At 39.2% G+C, this 15,709-nt stretch overlaps 1 protein-coding gene across 2 annotated transcripts in view; it reads left to right on the plus strand.

Moving 5' to 3' along the window:
• Positions 1–15,709, plus strand: part of scube1 (signal peptide, CUB domain, EGF-like 1) — a 118,495-nt gene that overhangs the window by 51,893 nt on the left and 50,893 nt on the right. For both annotated transcript variants that reach the window (XM_023299765.3, XM_023299766.3), the window contains exons 5-6: positions 9,101–9,229; positions 12,789–12,905. In XM_023299765.3, coding sequence (XP_023155533.1) covers positions 9,101–9,229; positions 12,789–12,905 — 246 coding nt within the window. The remainder of the gene's footprint in view (positions 1–9,100; positions 9,230–12,788; positions 12,906–15,709) is intronic.

A 15,709-nucleotide genomic window follows, 5' to 3' on the forward strand; every position in this document is an offset into this window, starting at 1 on the left:
CTCCAATAATAACAGCATTTTAATGAACTGATAGCATCTACAACAGGTGCACCAGTGTCAAATCAATGTCTGTTAGGTCTGAAGACTATTAGTCTGAAAAGTAAAAGAATCTAGACGTGTGGAGTCATATTAAAGCGAGCTTACCAGTTTACATAACTTCATGTCTACATTAGCCACTATTACCACATTTAACCTGCGTTTCCAACTGCTGGCAATCAAGTTGCATTGTGGATAATGTGGATGCCATATTTTGACCATAGACTATATTTGTCCATGACGTGCATTACTTTCTGCTAACCCTCTGGCCACATTGAACACGTAATATAGGCAAAATGTTGCCAGAGCAGCTGCTGCATCACTATAATCAGGGAAAGTGGCTACACCAGGCATGAGAGCAGCATGTAAGTCAGTCTTGTATGAAATCAGTCAGACATCGTATTTTTCAAATTCTAAAACTATCGGTATACAGGAGATGACTGCTTTGTATCAAATTCGGCTTCCACTTCAGAGTCTTGATGCCCCCAGCTGCATTTATTTGCCATATAGGAAGTTGTTGAAAAACTGGAAGCTACTTTCTGTGGCACATTTGTCCCACAGACACTTTGGTTTATACCGCATACTAAGTGTAGTATAATGGTATAACGATGCACCACAGTTTATATTGGTGCAACAATTTTGTGACAGTTACTGTCCAATGGTGATGCACAGTGATGATTAGAAAGAACTACATCTTAATTTGTTGTTCATTATTGAGTGTCCTTTATATGGGGGAAGTAAATGAGTGACCAAATGCAGAATATGCTCTTGATTGGTATTTCTAATTGTCTGTGATAGGTCATGCTGTTCATTGAAGCTAAATTGCTCAAGAACTGTTTTGACAAATAAGTGAGGCTAAAGTTACAAGTTCATTTGCCAAGTTAGTAAGTTAGCAAAGACAGGCGGCTCATCTGCTCTGTGAATGGTCTGTTTGTTTTCACTGTAACCATGGTGTTACAGTCCCATAATATATATAGATGCAAAAATGTGGTACTGTTGTGGTACTGTCATTGTCAGTGATGACACACAACAAAACTAGAAATAACAAAAAAATAATTTACTGCTCACTATTGAGTGTTTTGCATACAGTAGTTAATTTTTTTTTGCGGCTGTCTGTGTTAATGCTGTGTTACAAGAATTACTGGAGCACTTTTAACAGTTCAGAGGCCATTTGTTAAGATGGCAAATTACACATAAAATAACATTAATACTGAACTTATCATAGATGTGTCAAATGCATGCACTGAAAGCATTTGAATGGCAGTGCAGTGCTGGAGCATTTATATGTAAATTAGCCTTAACGTTGCCAGGTTAAGGAGTTGTTAAGGGTAACAACTTCCTAGAACTTAACTCTTAATGTATTCTTTTTCAGCTGTGTCTTTCAGTTCATTGAGCTTTTGCAAGACATTTAATTAACATGTCAGTGCTTTAAGGCAATATGCAGGCTATTTATAAATGTCGTGTTTTATTATTATCATGGAAGTTTCTTTATATATTTATGAACTGTATGCATAGGTGTTTCACAATTGAAAAGATCCTCAAACATCACACTTGCTCTACAGCTGAATGAAGCTGTGAAATCTCTCCTTTTCCCTGGTGAGGAGATCAGGTTGTGAGACTGGCGTTCAGCATCACCTCATTCCTCATCAGCCTCAGAGGAAACTGGGAGGAGACCAACTGTGAGGCTCTAAATTATCCCACTCTGTCTCCATCTCTCTCCCTCTTTCTGTCTACCTTTCTTTTCCACATTCCTCTTCTCTTTCTTCAGTTCTGCTCTCTCCGTCTGTCTGTCGTCCTTCATTCCTCCTTTTTTCTGTCTCCCATTATACTCTGCCAGCCAGACTTTTGGGGCTTTGGGGTGTAATGCTGCAAGAGTCAGGTTGTAATAACAAGGCTGTGATATGCTTGGACTTCAACTGGAGTCAGAGCTCCTGAGAGAGCAAGAGAGATGTGTGGAGAGCTAGATAAAGAAAGGCAAGGAGAGTGAGTGAAAGAGAAAGACAGACAGAGGATAATAAAAGAGACAGAGGAGAGGCTGTGTGAGAAGCAGACTCTATCCTGAGGGCTCTTACTGGGCCATGAAGACGTGTCTCAGTGTTTTATCTGGACCTGCTGGGTCTCCCAGTGAGGAGCTTCAGTAGTTGTAAACCTGCTGACCTCCCCAGTCTAAACAAAGCTGCACACTGAGCTGGAGAAAAGAAACGACAACCTTCTCTCTACCTTTTCAGTGCTAAATGAAGAAGCACAGTCAAAAGTGGCATTGGTAACATTAAAGAGTCCTATAGTCCTTTTAGCTGAACCAGCTCCACGTTAGCCGTTCCACCTGACCCTGCAGTGAGAAGGCCTGCTGATTGATGCTCAGTCAGTCTTAACTGTAGGTACAGGCTGTTTTGACCACGTCATTACTATGTGCGTTCACTTTGAATTCTCACTCTGGCTGATTTTCAGAGCAAATATTCTGCATTTCTTTCCCCTATTATCAGTGTTGTTATTTTTTTAGTGATTCCAGATAAAATGTGCCACATGATCAACTATTGTTTGTTCTTTACATTGATTTTACACATGAGCATTATTTTACTCTTCATAAGCTGTATTGCTCAGTGAAACAGCAGTCTTCTGTGGATTTACAGGGAGTTTTCTAAAGTATCCTAATGATCAGTATCACAGAAAGATTGTGTACCAAACTAGGGCTGTGGATTTAGGAACACATGGGTATTTACCACTTAGAGAGGGTACACAGATGCTATCAGGTTGCATGATGGGAATCTGACCTTTTCATATATTTCTTGCAGGCCTCCTAACTTTATAGAAGTGTTAAACTATTTTGCTTGAGTAGCACATTAAGCATGCTTACCACTTCACTGTCTGCGTGGTTTTATTGCTCAGTTCTGTTGTAGTGATGCAGTGATCTCGTCAGACCTCAGGAATAAAGTCTGTTTTCTTTGCACACTGCTGTGCCTAGCAGCACTGCTTGCATGAAAACACTGCTGTGATCTTGTAATTTGTTGATGCGCTGGAATTAGTTGAATTAGTAGTGTGTGTTACTTCCGATTAGTTTTATAATTGCCTCACTTTCAGTGACTGTGTCTGCATGGCTTCTGAATGCCTCCATCTATGTATCAGCAGGTCGGTTCAGATACTGAGCTAAACAGAGCTGGACGTCATCTGGCTGAATATGTATCCAGGGACCCGTGTGGGTTATTCAAGCCGTACAACTGAACGTGTCAGTGAGCTGAAGGCTTTGCCTCTCGGCCTCACTGCCTCCTCACATCAGACACGCTGCGAGGCCACGGTTCGTGCCCGCAGCTCTATTTGCTGTTTTAGGCTCGATTGTGCTGAGTGCCGGGCCTGTGTCCGCCTTCTCCCTCCGCCTCAGTTTATTTGACTTCTCCCAGGTTTAAATTGATTGTAGAAACACTGCTTTCTTATGAGTTTAGTTTTCAAACAGGCCAAGTGCATGCTTTGGCAACTGTTCAAAGTTTTTTGACCCCCTGGCTTCATTACTTTGCTAATTTTACGAGCTGTACAGGGTCCAAATTTGACTGTGCATCAGTACCTGCTTGCATTTAACATAGGCTGAAATGTATTGTTGGAATTATGCGAGTGTGGGGTGGATTTGGTTTTATCTTTTGTTAATTATGTAAATGCACAATTTCCTTTAAAGATCTGGCTCCTTTGATTTTGGACTTTGATGGAATGGTCTTGTTTGGGATGGACAGCTAGAATGGCAGTGTTTAAGAAAGAACGTTTTGTTGGTGAAAGGGGCTCTCTAGGGGGAATAGCGCCATAATGAAGTACTTGAAGCGCTCTTGTGTCCCGTAAAGGGACACAAGAGCGCTTGGGGACCAGGGAAGGGGTGTGTCTAGATGGAGTGCGGTGAGTGTTACAGTTCCACACTAATTTAAATCCTAAGGACTTAAGAGACTCCTTAATGACAGTCCAGTTATTCACCTCTCCGATACTGCGTCTTTTCATTTTAGTGACAGTGGCACATTATTAGCCTGAAATTACATGGTTTTATTATTTTAATGAACTTTCACCTTCTTATAATGACATCTTTTTTTTGCATCTTTGTAGATTCCATGTCATTGTATGTATTTGCTCCTGGTGTAAATCCATGCAACATGATCAAGCACAGATCCTCTACAGCCAATATCAATATCTAGAAGTTATTCGGAGTATGCACATCTCTACCAAACATGCACAGTCCTCCAAATGTATTATTTTAGAAACATAAAATATTTTAAAGTGTAGCATTTTCTGACAGTATGTTGAAGCCAGAAATTCAGAGATGAAACTGAACTTTACAGTTTAAGAATTAAGTTCTGAAAGTTTCGCTGTAGAGACCTGTGGCACAGATTTTTATGCTCATGAGGAGTCCATGTTGGATTACATGTGTTATGTAACCTTTACAATTGATATATTTCCAGTCTATATAAGTTGCTTTGTGATATAGAGCAACAGTAACACATTTTTGTTTCATTCAATTCAAACAATTTCAATTACGTTTATATATAAAGCGCCAGTTCACAACATATTTCATCTCACTGCACTTCACATAGTAAGGTAAAGACGGTACAAATTTTAAACATTTTAATATTGTTGTGTAACAGACTACTGTCTTGTTTGTCTTTTTCTTTCACAATGCTGCAATCTCCAACACTGTTTGAAAATGAAAAGAGAAAAAACAGCAGCCTAAGCTGATTAATCACAGTTCTTGTTGTCACTGCATAGTTTGTCTGTCAACACTGTAACCCAGACATATGGTTACAGTTTCAAAGAAGAGCACATGGTGGCTGTGCGATATTCCTTAGCTATGCTGTAACCCTTTAACACAGAAGAATGAGTGGGTCTTTACTGGGTGTTGAGACCAAAATCAGCCTTATGTTAAAACAACAACAGGGTCTGTGTTGGTGGGAGTGTGTCTGCTAGGACATGGAATACAAAGTTTAGTTGTGTTAAGTGTAATTAATATATCAATAAGTTAGTATCTCAGACAACAAAACTGCACAGCTACATTTGACATAGGTTTCTTCCAACTGGGAATTAAACAAACAAGTGACAAAAGACAGTAAGGCATGTTATGTAAAAGTAGTTAATTATACTTTTTAATTGCTTCTGTAATCTTAATATTTTTACTAAAAGTGTCATGTTCAAAATTAATCATACCCTCCGACTTGTCACATATTTTTGAAAAAAAAAACAGCTTCTATACAATTCCACATGGTTCTTGTAATTTCTTATCTGTTCTAGTGTATTCTAATACTATTCTAGCACCGTAAGCTGAGACCAGCTGTAGTTCTCTACTCAGTTACTAGTTAATTGCAGTTCATGACTGAAACCAAAGAGCTCAGTGAGGCCGTTATTAGGGTTCATCACTGAGAGAGAGCTGCACATTGTGGCTGCTCACAAGATGAGGAAAAGCTATAAAGCAACATCCAACTGTTTTCAAGTGCCAGTGGCCACAGTGCAAAACATCATCATAAAGTACAAGGAGTTCCACTCCATGGAAAACGGTGTGGTAGGAAGCAAAAGCCCAGCACTGGCAAGTATGGTCATGTGAGAGGCCAAGAACAATTCGAGGATCACACCAAATCCATCCTGATGAAACTGAGCAATTCTGGTACCAACATCTCACACGGACCTTCCTGCAGACATTACACTAGGCTGGTCTTCATGGATGCCAATGAAGAAGGACTTCACTTCTCCAAGACAGACTCATAGTAGCTCACCTAGCCTTTTCAAAAGCTCACCTGGAGAGAAGAAAAGCTTTTGGTCCTCAGTTCTTCAGTCTGATTAGGTACAAATGTGGTTGTTTGGACACAGACATGTGACAAAAGAAAAGAGAAGCATGGTGGAGAAAATATAATGCATTGCAACTCTGGAAACTAATCACAGTGCCTTTTTTGTAAAATAAAAATAAACATTAGTAATGGCAGTAAAAGTAATAGGAACTAACAATGGAAAGATCTACCTGGACTGTGTGTTTGTTTGTAAATGATTGACCAAAGCAGCATCTTGCCAGATGAGCAAACATGCAAAGTCCTTTAAAGTTGATGGTATGTTAAATTGTTCTTTTTAGCCCTTTGCCAAACTGTCCACCAGATTTCTGTCAAGTAGAGTCATTCTGTTAACTGACTGAGATACATTCTTTAACAGGAAAACTGGCTATAACAATATTAAGCCACTCTGCAGTGATATAAGTCTGTTTCAAAAAATTTCAGTTTAGTTGAGCAGGCTGATTAGTACTTGAAACTACCAAAGAACTGTCATTGATGTCAAATACAAAGCAGACCATAATATCCTAACTCTCCTGTTTCAACACTAACCCTAACCCTCTTTTCCAATGAGGAACCGTGGCAAAGATCGGAACATTAAGTTCTAAGAAACAAAATTCTGAAACCATAGTAACAGGTAGTAACAGGTGTCCTTTTCAGGGAGTACATGTTGTTGTAGTGGAAGTCCATTTGTCTGCCCTTGAAGAGACAGCTCCCCTCTGTCCTTGTTTATTGCCTAATACTCCCATTTCAGAAGAATAAAGACTCTGCTGAAAAGTCACAATGAAACATGTTGGTCCAGGCCAGTCATATGAGAAATGGACTGAGCTATATGAGGAACAACCAGCTACCAAAATCTATCTTGAGAGAAAAACTGCAACCTACAATGTACGTGTGAAGGAAAGCTCAAGGATAACATGGAAAAACTGTATTGTGAAACTTTCATTAGATTGGAGTGTAATATAAAGACGCTGGATACCCATCTTTTGCGAGTGAAGACATTTGATTGTGGCATGATGAGAAGACGTCCACACACTCCCTAACTAACTTTCCCAGCTCTTCCCAGAGTTCAGTGATATCTTTGGCTGGCTTCATCCTCCCTACTAGCCTCTCTGGAGAACACTGGCCCTCCGTCCTCCTCCGTTTTGCTTCCTCCTCCAGCTCCTCTCCCTGCTGATCAAGATTTAAGCACTGGTCTATTTCACATATTATTGCCACAGTGTGCTCTGTAAATCACCAGGAATAGACTGAGACCACATCAGACAGGCCCGGGTGAAGGAATGAAGGGATGGAGGAAACAGAAGACGAGTAGTAGAGTCGTAGAATTAGAAGCCGTGGAAGTGCTGACAAGAAGATGCATCAGATCAGTGGCAGCTGACAGCGACACGGACTGAGCAGGTCATAAATTCACATCCGGGGCCCAACTGGTGCTGATGAACGTTGTCAGGATTTTGATGTGTAAGAAAGTGGAATTTCAGAAAGCATGAAACTGACTTTTAGCAATAAGGGCAGGAAAACAGTGGTTTGATGACCCTTGGCTGCTCAGCAGAGCCTGAGGATTGGGCTTACTGTCACAGACAACAGAGAAACCACAGGTCTGCAGTTACAAGTCTCCTCACTGTCTCCTTTCAAGACTACAGAAATTTGTGCACCCGAGGGGATGTTCTCTGCTGTGATTATGGGTGTTACGATGATGCAGAGGGTGAAGGGTTGTCAGCAGTGGTGTCAAGGCAGTCACAGTGTTTTTACTCCTTTACGTTCATACGGTTGTCATGCATTCTTGGTCCTTTCTATTTCTTATCCATACATATTCTGTTGGGGTTTTTTTTGTAAAATATGAATACATGCATACACTAGTCTGCTGGCTGAGCTGGCTCTGCACTGCTGAACTTACATGAACTTACACTCAACTTACACTTACATGTCAAACCTGTAAGATTCACATTTTAATGTTTTTGTTATTATACATGATCAAGCATCAGATTTCCACACATAAAAAAAACGTGTGCACCCTAGTCATAGTTACGTAATAATAAATTAGTGCATCACACAGCCATTTGTCACAGTTATTGCACTGTAGTCTGGTCACTAGTTTGGCTGATTTTGTGAATATTTTCACCCTGCCTCCCAAAAATGGAATTTCTATATAAATAAAATTCAGTTTTAATTGTATTTTGAAATTGATTGTTTGTGACATGTCACAATACATTTCAAATCAAGAGCTCTTTGCCATTCATTTTGTTGGTTTATTGTTGTTCCCTTTCAGGCAACTAATTATATATTGGATGAGGACTTGTCACCTGGTAACTCAGGAAATGGAAAAGGAGTGTCAAACATGTGAAAGATCCGTCTTTTAACTGTGATATATCCCTCAACCTAACCATTTTGGTGCCTAAATCTAATCAAACAGTGACTAAAAAAACAAAGTCATAAAGACGGACTGAATGTATGAATTAATAAATGAATGGAATGCGTGTTAAAGGATTATTTATATCCATCTGGTAGTTGTCTAAGAAATGTTTTTGATCTGGGCCAAAGGAATGAGACTCACTGACTGACCACTAGTCTGTAAAGTTACTCTTTAGAGCCTTTATTCTGGTCCAAGTAGAACAACAAATTAAAAGTGGTGTGATGCAATTGCAGGAGTATCACCAGAGAGACATTCTGAAAGTACAGATTATCAAACACTACAAATGCACTGAAAAACATTTGACAGTAAATAGTGGGGGGAAAAAACTATAGCACCTACAATAATGCTAGCAGAGAACTATGGACTAAACTAAGTTTCATTTATGTCATAAAAAATATTGGTCTTTTCGCTGCATAGAGATATATACAACAGATACTACATATAATAAATATGTGCACAGTAAAACCTCAGTATGCATGATTTCTATAATGTGATATTATTACATCATGATAGATATAAACAGCCCTGAAACCTATTTTGTCTGCTATCTATTCTTCATTTTCTTCTCACCATGGTTTAGAAAATTAAGTCCAATATTTTGATGTGCTAATTTGGATTTAGGAATGTTTAAACCCCCTGTTTAAATCGTAATTTCATGGCTGGTGGAGTCGGTGGGTTGTCTCGTCGCCCACCCAGACCTGACAAAGTGAATTTTTGATTGTTAAACTTTCAACACAATAAATATTATTTTTTGACTCTGATTGTTGCTTATTTATTGTCATACAGAAACACCAAAGCAAGATTTCAGACTTTTATTCTACTTGTCACTGTAGAATAAAAACATTTTAACGTCTCATTGTCCCTGTCCCTTGAACAGATGGAATGAACTGCATGAACAAGGACCATGGCTGTGCCCACATCTGCAGAGAGGCTCCGGGCAAAGGTGGAGTGTCCTGCGAGTGCCGACCTGGCTTTGAACTGGCCAAAAACCAGAAGGACTGTACATGTATGTATCCATCTGACCCTACACTGACAGATACACACTCACACACACACACACACACACACACACACACACACACACACACACACTACAGGAAGCCAATGTGCTTTAATGTCAACATTATGCCAGGTTTGCTCACATTTGTTTACATTGTTCACAGCTTACACATGTTGAATGTTTTGCAATCCTATATACATTTTTGCGTCATGCTTTCCATCATCTGTTAATCTTTAGTCAATTGACTTGTCATTTAATTTTACAACTCACATGGCAGCAAGGTATTAACACTTTGTTTTATAGACTTGATTTTATTGCAGTTATGTACTGGTGCGATGAAGGATCTAAACTGTTCCTGTGATAAACATCTGTAATAGCAATGAAGGACAAATTCCAGTAGGCCTTCAGTGGTAAAATATGAGGGTGGACATTTAATACCAAAATCAGTTAAGCGTTTCAGGCCAAACTGAAGGTGCTGAAGGATTCAGTAGAGAGAATTCATGTCTCTAAACACCCCTTTGCAGCTCAATCCCTGTTTCTCACTCTTCACGCCGAATGCCTGCAGCCATGGAATTTAGGGCTGCTGTTTTTGAGGGGGAAAAATAAGCTTTTAGTTACACTTTGTTTGGCAACACATCTTGTTCTCCTCTCAGACATTTGGAGTGTAAAGATTGTGAAAGCCTCTGAAAGGCTCTAATGCATCCCCCACTGTGGTAATATTTCATTAGTGGCTAGGGACCCAGCGCTGTGTCGGCCTGTGAAGTATGGCAGCACAGGGCGGTAGTAAATTAGTGATAAAAGAAACAGCAGTTATGTCTACAATGCCTTCATGCACACAGACACACAAACAAGCGCTTCTTTTCCTTTCATGCCCTCTCTGCCTTTCGTCTCTCCTCCACCTATTTCTTGTTCTGTGTCCTATGTCTACTTCCTATTTCGCTGTCTGCCTCATCCTTTTGCCTTTTATCATTTCTAATCCTCTGTCTCCCTTTTGTTCTTCTTCTTAGAACCACTGCAAGATCCAAAAATGGTGATTGTTAGGGAAATACAAACTTTGCTGAAAAGTTCACCAAGTGTATTCATACTTGCTTTCTTCGCCCTAAGAACTGTAAGGACTAGGCAAATTGTTATTTCTTTTTTTTTGGCCTTTATTATATAGGACAGTGGAAAGAGACAGGGAGCATAGGGAGAATAGTGGGGCAAAGACATGTAGTAAATGGCCCTAGGTCAGACTGGAATCCATGGCTGCTGCGTCAGAGCTTATAACCCCTGTTTCTGGGTCCCCCACTCAACCAGTTGAGCTACAGGGGTTTCTAGGACTAGACACATTACACACACACATTACACACACAAAAAAGGTGGACAAATCATAAGAAACAGTACACTGCTGGCTGGTTTAGGACCAATGAACTACAGTTGATACCTGGTTTCTTTGGCAGACAGGGACTGCAGCACCCAAGTTCTCCTATAAACACCCAAAAAAGTTGTTGCAGTGAAACATTGTCTTTTTATCCTACCTATTATTTTACACCTTTTGTCATTGTACATGTTGTCCCAATCCTCTCTACCGTTCTTATTTCTCTCATGCTCATGCAAGAGAGAAGGAAATCTGAAAAAAATCTTTCTCTTTTTCTGTCCCACAAACCTTGCTTTGGGGACTTTTTGAATTTCAATTATAGGATGCTAATCTTAATTTTTCTGTTATAGTAAATTGTCTCTCAACAATCCTTGCTAATGTGGGTTCAGGAGCTTCTAATGGCTCTGACCGGGAGGACTATGAAGACTTAAGTGCTTAATGGACAAACTCAAGACTCTTGTCTTTCTTGTACCATTTGCCTTGTTATAGCACATGTACAGCATCTACTAAGAGCAAATGAACAGGTGCAGTTATAATGCTGTAGAAGGCTGCATTAGTCATTTTAGTCACTCAAGAACAACTTGTGTTTGTGTTGTAGCAGAGCCATACAGCAGCTGTAGTAATTGTGACGAGACAAAAGAAGAAGTAGTGCAATGATATTATAAAACTATAATCACATTTTCGCAATAGTCCTTTCTTGATCAAAAAAAATCATCTCATTTAAAAGCTTCTGTCCCCTGATCTGTTTCTCCAAACCGCAATTTGGACAAATTGTGGGCAAAAGAATAAATCAATTAACGACTAATGATTCTGTCCTGTTTGGGAATGACAGAAGAAACACAAGAAAAGCAGCAGTTCTTTTGCTGTGCTCCTAGTCTCCTCAGAGTTCTCTCCTTTAGGACCTTATTGAGCAGTAAGTAGACAAATTATAGACAAAGGCTTGTTAAGCAAGTACACTTTATGTATGATAAACTGTCAAATGGGTAATAATTTCAGAAACACCTGAGAAAAAATGCACAGAAATAAACTAAAGAAGTTATTTTTATCTACAAAATCAGAAATAAATATGAGTATAATGTCCATCCAAACAGATATGTGCTGAAAATGAAAATGAAAAGTGTGTCCTTATAATACAAGCAGTGTCCTTTTCTTCCTCCATCTGTGAAAATTGGCCTGAAACTGTCAAAACACTATAATGGATTAAAGGTTATCAATGTATGGTCTAGTTATTTGATAAACCAGTGAGAATGTTAAAGAAAATCTCACAACTAGAATCAAATGGATGATTAGTTTTGTTACTGGAAAACATTGAGAGTAAATAAACGTGTTCATGCCTTTTAGCTTCTTCGGTCCTTCAAGGCTCCATTTTGTGCCCAATCCTCTTTTTGTTGAATATGCTGCCCTTGAGGTTTTAATGAAATTAAGACAGAGATTATGTTTTATCAACCATGACCCTGACAACATTCTTGGCTTTTTTGTCCATACAATCCATCTTCCGTACAAAACCTGCAAATTTGACAGACAGCTCAGCTCAGTGGTCAGAACTGGCTTCTTTCAATGAAGGTTTTTAGTTAAAGTGAAGGCCAATCCCTCTTGCAATTTCTTTTACAAAGTTATTTTTTAATTTATTATCACTCGGTACGACTGTAGGATAGATAAAAAAAAGAAAAAAGAAAACACATATGTAACACCAGCGCTGTCCTCCTTTCCCTGGTATCTTGTCCATTTTAGTTTAAAAAGTTTTAAATGTGGTGGTGCTACCTTACTTAGCATAACTCTTTCATCATCACACTCTGATTAGAGCACTGAGTTTGACCAACCAGAGGCCTTTCGATGTTCTGACACCAAAGCAAAAAATAGAGCTGTTCAAGACTTCACAGTGGCTCCTCCTAGTCTCTGGAACAGTTCACCTCTTAATGTAATAACTCCTGAGACTTTAGAAGCTCTGCAGTGACTCTCGTTGGCATTGGATTCAAGTAGAGCTTGATGCCCTAACTTAATTGTCTTTTTAGTCAGCTGCTTTGGTTCAACTCTTGCTGTTTTAAATGTGCTTTACAAATAAATTTGACCTTAACTTCTTTTTCTTATTATGCATGTCTCTCTGTGGCTGTTATCATTAATGCAGAGAAACAAGTCCAATTTCATGAGTATTGTGTTACACATAATGTACAAAGCTGATGCAAAACTTAATATGTGTGTTGTCTTCAGTGACGTGTAACTATGGAAATGGCGGCTGCCAGCACACATGTGATGATACGGACACAGGGCCGGTGTGTGGCTGCCACCAGAAGTACGCTCTGCACTCAGACAGCAAGACCTGCATCGGTGAGTGACAACCATGAAGGCTTCCCAACAACACCACGTGTATGATAGAAGCTCGTGGATCAGTTCTGTAGCAGAGATGGTTTTGAAAAAAGAAAGCGATACAATGAGGAAGTGGGCAAGGAGGGCTGGAGTTGGAGGTAGTTGGTAGATAGATCTCCTCCTGGTTCCTCATCAGTTCCTACCCTCTCGCCCCAGCCACGTCTTATTTAAACACTGTGAATGCAAAAAAGGCAGGGAGCTTCTCACGCAAACAGAAAGCGATAGGACTCAAACACAATTATCTCCACAAGCAGTTCTGCCCTGATTTATCCCTCAATTGTAGTCAATCAACACAGTTAATAAGGACATGAATGAGACTCAGTCCTGTACAGTCCTGCCCGTTGTATCTCTGGAATTGTGGAGAAGACAAATGAATAAAACATTATTCAATCAATGCCTCACTTCGGAAAGCTGTAGGCTGGCTTTACCTACACTATATCATGCATCTGACCTGCATTAGAAGTGCACAGATGTCTCTTATTCATAACCCACCAGAACCACTGCTGTAGAATTACCATTGTCATAAATACATGTTTTGTACAAGATGAGCATTCATCATGAGCATTAAATACATTATTTTCTGAAGATCAATTTTAAAGTACAAATTTAAATCATCACTGACAGTAGGTATATGGGTTTCAAAATTGGACTCAAATCAAATTTTATTTTTATGGAATTTTCTAATATCTTGACTCTGATTACCAGACTGCAGAGAGTGTTTAAGAATGAAGCAACACAGTCCTGTTGGGGGTGGAAGACTGCAGTTATCCACTAAAACAGTATGCACAAATAGAAATGATAATGTCTTCTCTGAGTCGCTGCCCCCATCATCTTAGCTACATAAACATAAATGTCTGAAACACACAAGCACAATGAGAATTCACAAAGCTTTGGAGAGAGTATCATAATGGTAATGTGTCAGGGCCAATGAATGAGCAGGGATATGTTTAGAATATTAGAGAAATGATGGTATAGTCTGGTGGAGAATGAATGACTGACACATGTCCCTCTCTGAAAAGCACATTCATCATGTCAGAACTGAGTTGACTCAGTGAGCCTTGTTCACAGCCGGCAGGCAGCTCTCTGCCCAAGCAGGTCATTTGTACAGATGACTGTCAACAGCAACATGCTTTCGCACCGGGACTCTCACTTAAAGGATATTCATTTTCATCTTGCTATTTTTCTAATCAGTACAAGATGAATAAGGCGTCCAAGGTAAGTGAAGCTGTTCAGAGTTTTTCTCCACCTCCTTCCTGATGATATAAATATGAGAAAGTTTTTCGAGCCTGTAAGCAATTTTTACTGCTACATCTTTGCTCTCATAGCCAGTTTGCCTCAGTGTGCCAGTCACTGGTTGTTTGTGTAGTTTGGCCTCAATGACATGTAATCTATGGTGCCTGCGCAGGTTTTAAGGTATCGATCATTTGTGTTTAGTACCTTCAAATTAAAAAGTGGAGGTCAGGAATGAGTGCTCTGAATTTACTTACATTCCTTTTGTCAAGGTAATAAAAGCAATGCCTACTTTGTTCCCCCTAAAATGATGACATACAGTTATTTTTAAAGTAGGAAATGAAGTTAGAGATAAGATGACCTCTTATTACAGAAGTTAATTGTCACTTTCTCAAACCATTTTGATGCTAATTGAGACATTGTTTCAGAAGTTGTTTTCTTTTGCTGGCTAATTTTGAGTGATAGCTGCACAATTGTTCTTGTGTAATCCAGTACAAAATAAGCAAAGTTGTCAAGCCATGCACAGTCTGAATGGGATGCTTGTGTTTATGTTGGTTTTGGATTATGTAATGTCGTTACAGTACTGTATATTTAGCATTTTGGCAGATTCTGGTATCCTTTGTCATATTTTTGATTTCTGACAGTCAGACTTTTCAATTCTTCTGAAAATTCTTTCCATCTAGAGACATGATGTAGACATGCAGATAGAGTCCCATAGGTCCAAAACTGAGAAGGATCTGGTGTTATTTTTACCACCATGTTCATGCAGTTCAGCTGACTGGAACATGTACTTGATTTAGTTTCAGTGATCAAAGCTTTTTTTATTAACTTGTAAGCAATCACAGGTGTATTCACTTTAGTTCTAATGTGTTTCTACTTTGGAGTCTGTATTTTGAATAGTTTGTCCAAAGGATTTATTTTTGGTTGTTCATAAGAGGAAACACTTTACAAAAATACTTTTAAAAATGCAATTCTTGAGAGGTAATAGAGTTTAGAGTCATTTGACATTTAAGTGATATTGCACAGGGTTGTATTTACTTCTGCTGTGTACTGTGCATCCAATATGTACTGAATTAGAGATAGGAGAGAGCAGCAGTCAGTTTGCATCCTTAGGCCTGCTTATTTCAACTCTGAGACAAGGGTTCCTCTTCAGTTCAGGGGATCTGGACAGATGGGAGCAATGACCTTTGAATTAAGGTCACCCCAGTATACCTGGAAAGAGGAATGTCTCTGTCTTTTTCTAAAAGAATTTCTGTGTAGTTGGTCAGGAATAATAACGAAATCCAAATCAATTACAGAAAACTTCCCAAAAATCCAGGATTTATGGCTAGCATGAGACGGAGGTCGACATCCGATAGTCAGCAGCTTCTCAGATTTGGAAAGTTAATCGTAACAGAATGTACCAAGACCAAACCACAGTCTGATGTCTTATTTGGCAATTTCTTCACATATTCAGAACTGACACAAACTCCAGCAAAGGTGTTCATAGCAATTCTATCTTGACAAAAATCCCAGAAGCAGTAATCACTAAAGTT

This window comes from Amphiprion ocellaris, chromosome 21 (assembly GCF_022539595.1).
Source record: "Amphiprion ocellaris isolate individual 3 ecotype Okinawa chromosome 21, ASM2253959v1, whole genome shotgun sequence".
Classification (NCBI taxonomy): domain Eukaryota; kingdom Metazoa; phylum Chordata; class Actinopteri; family Pomacentridae; genus Amphiprion; species Amphiprion ocellaris.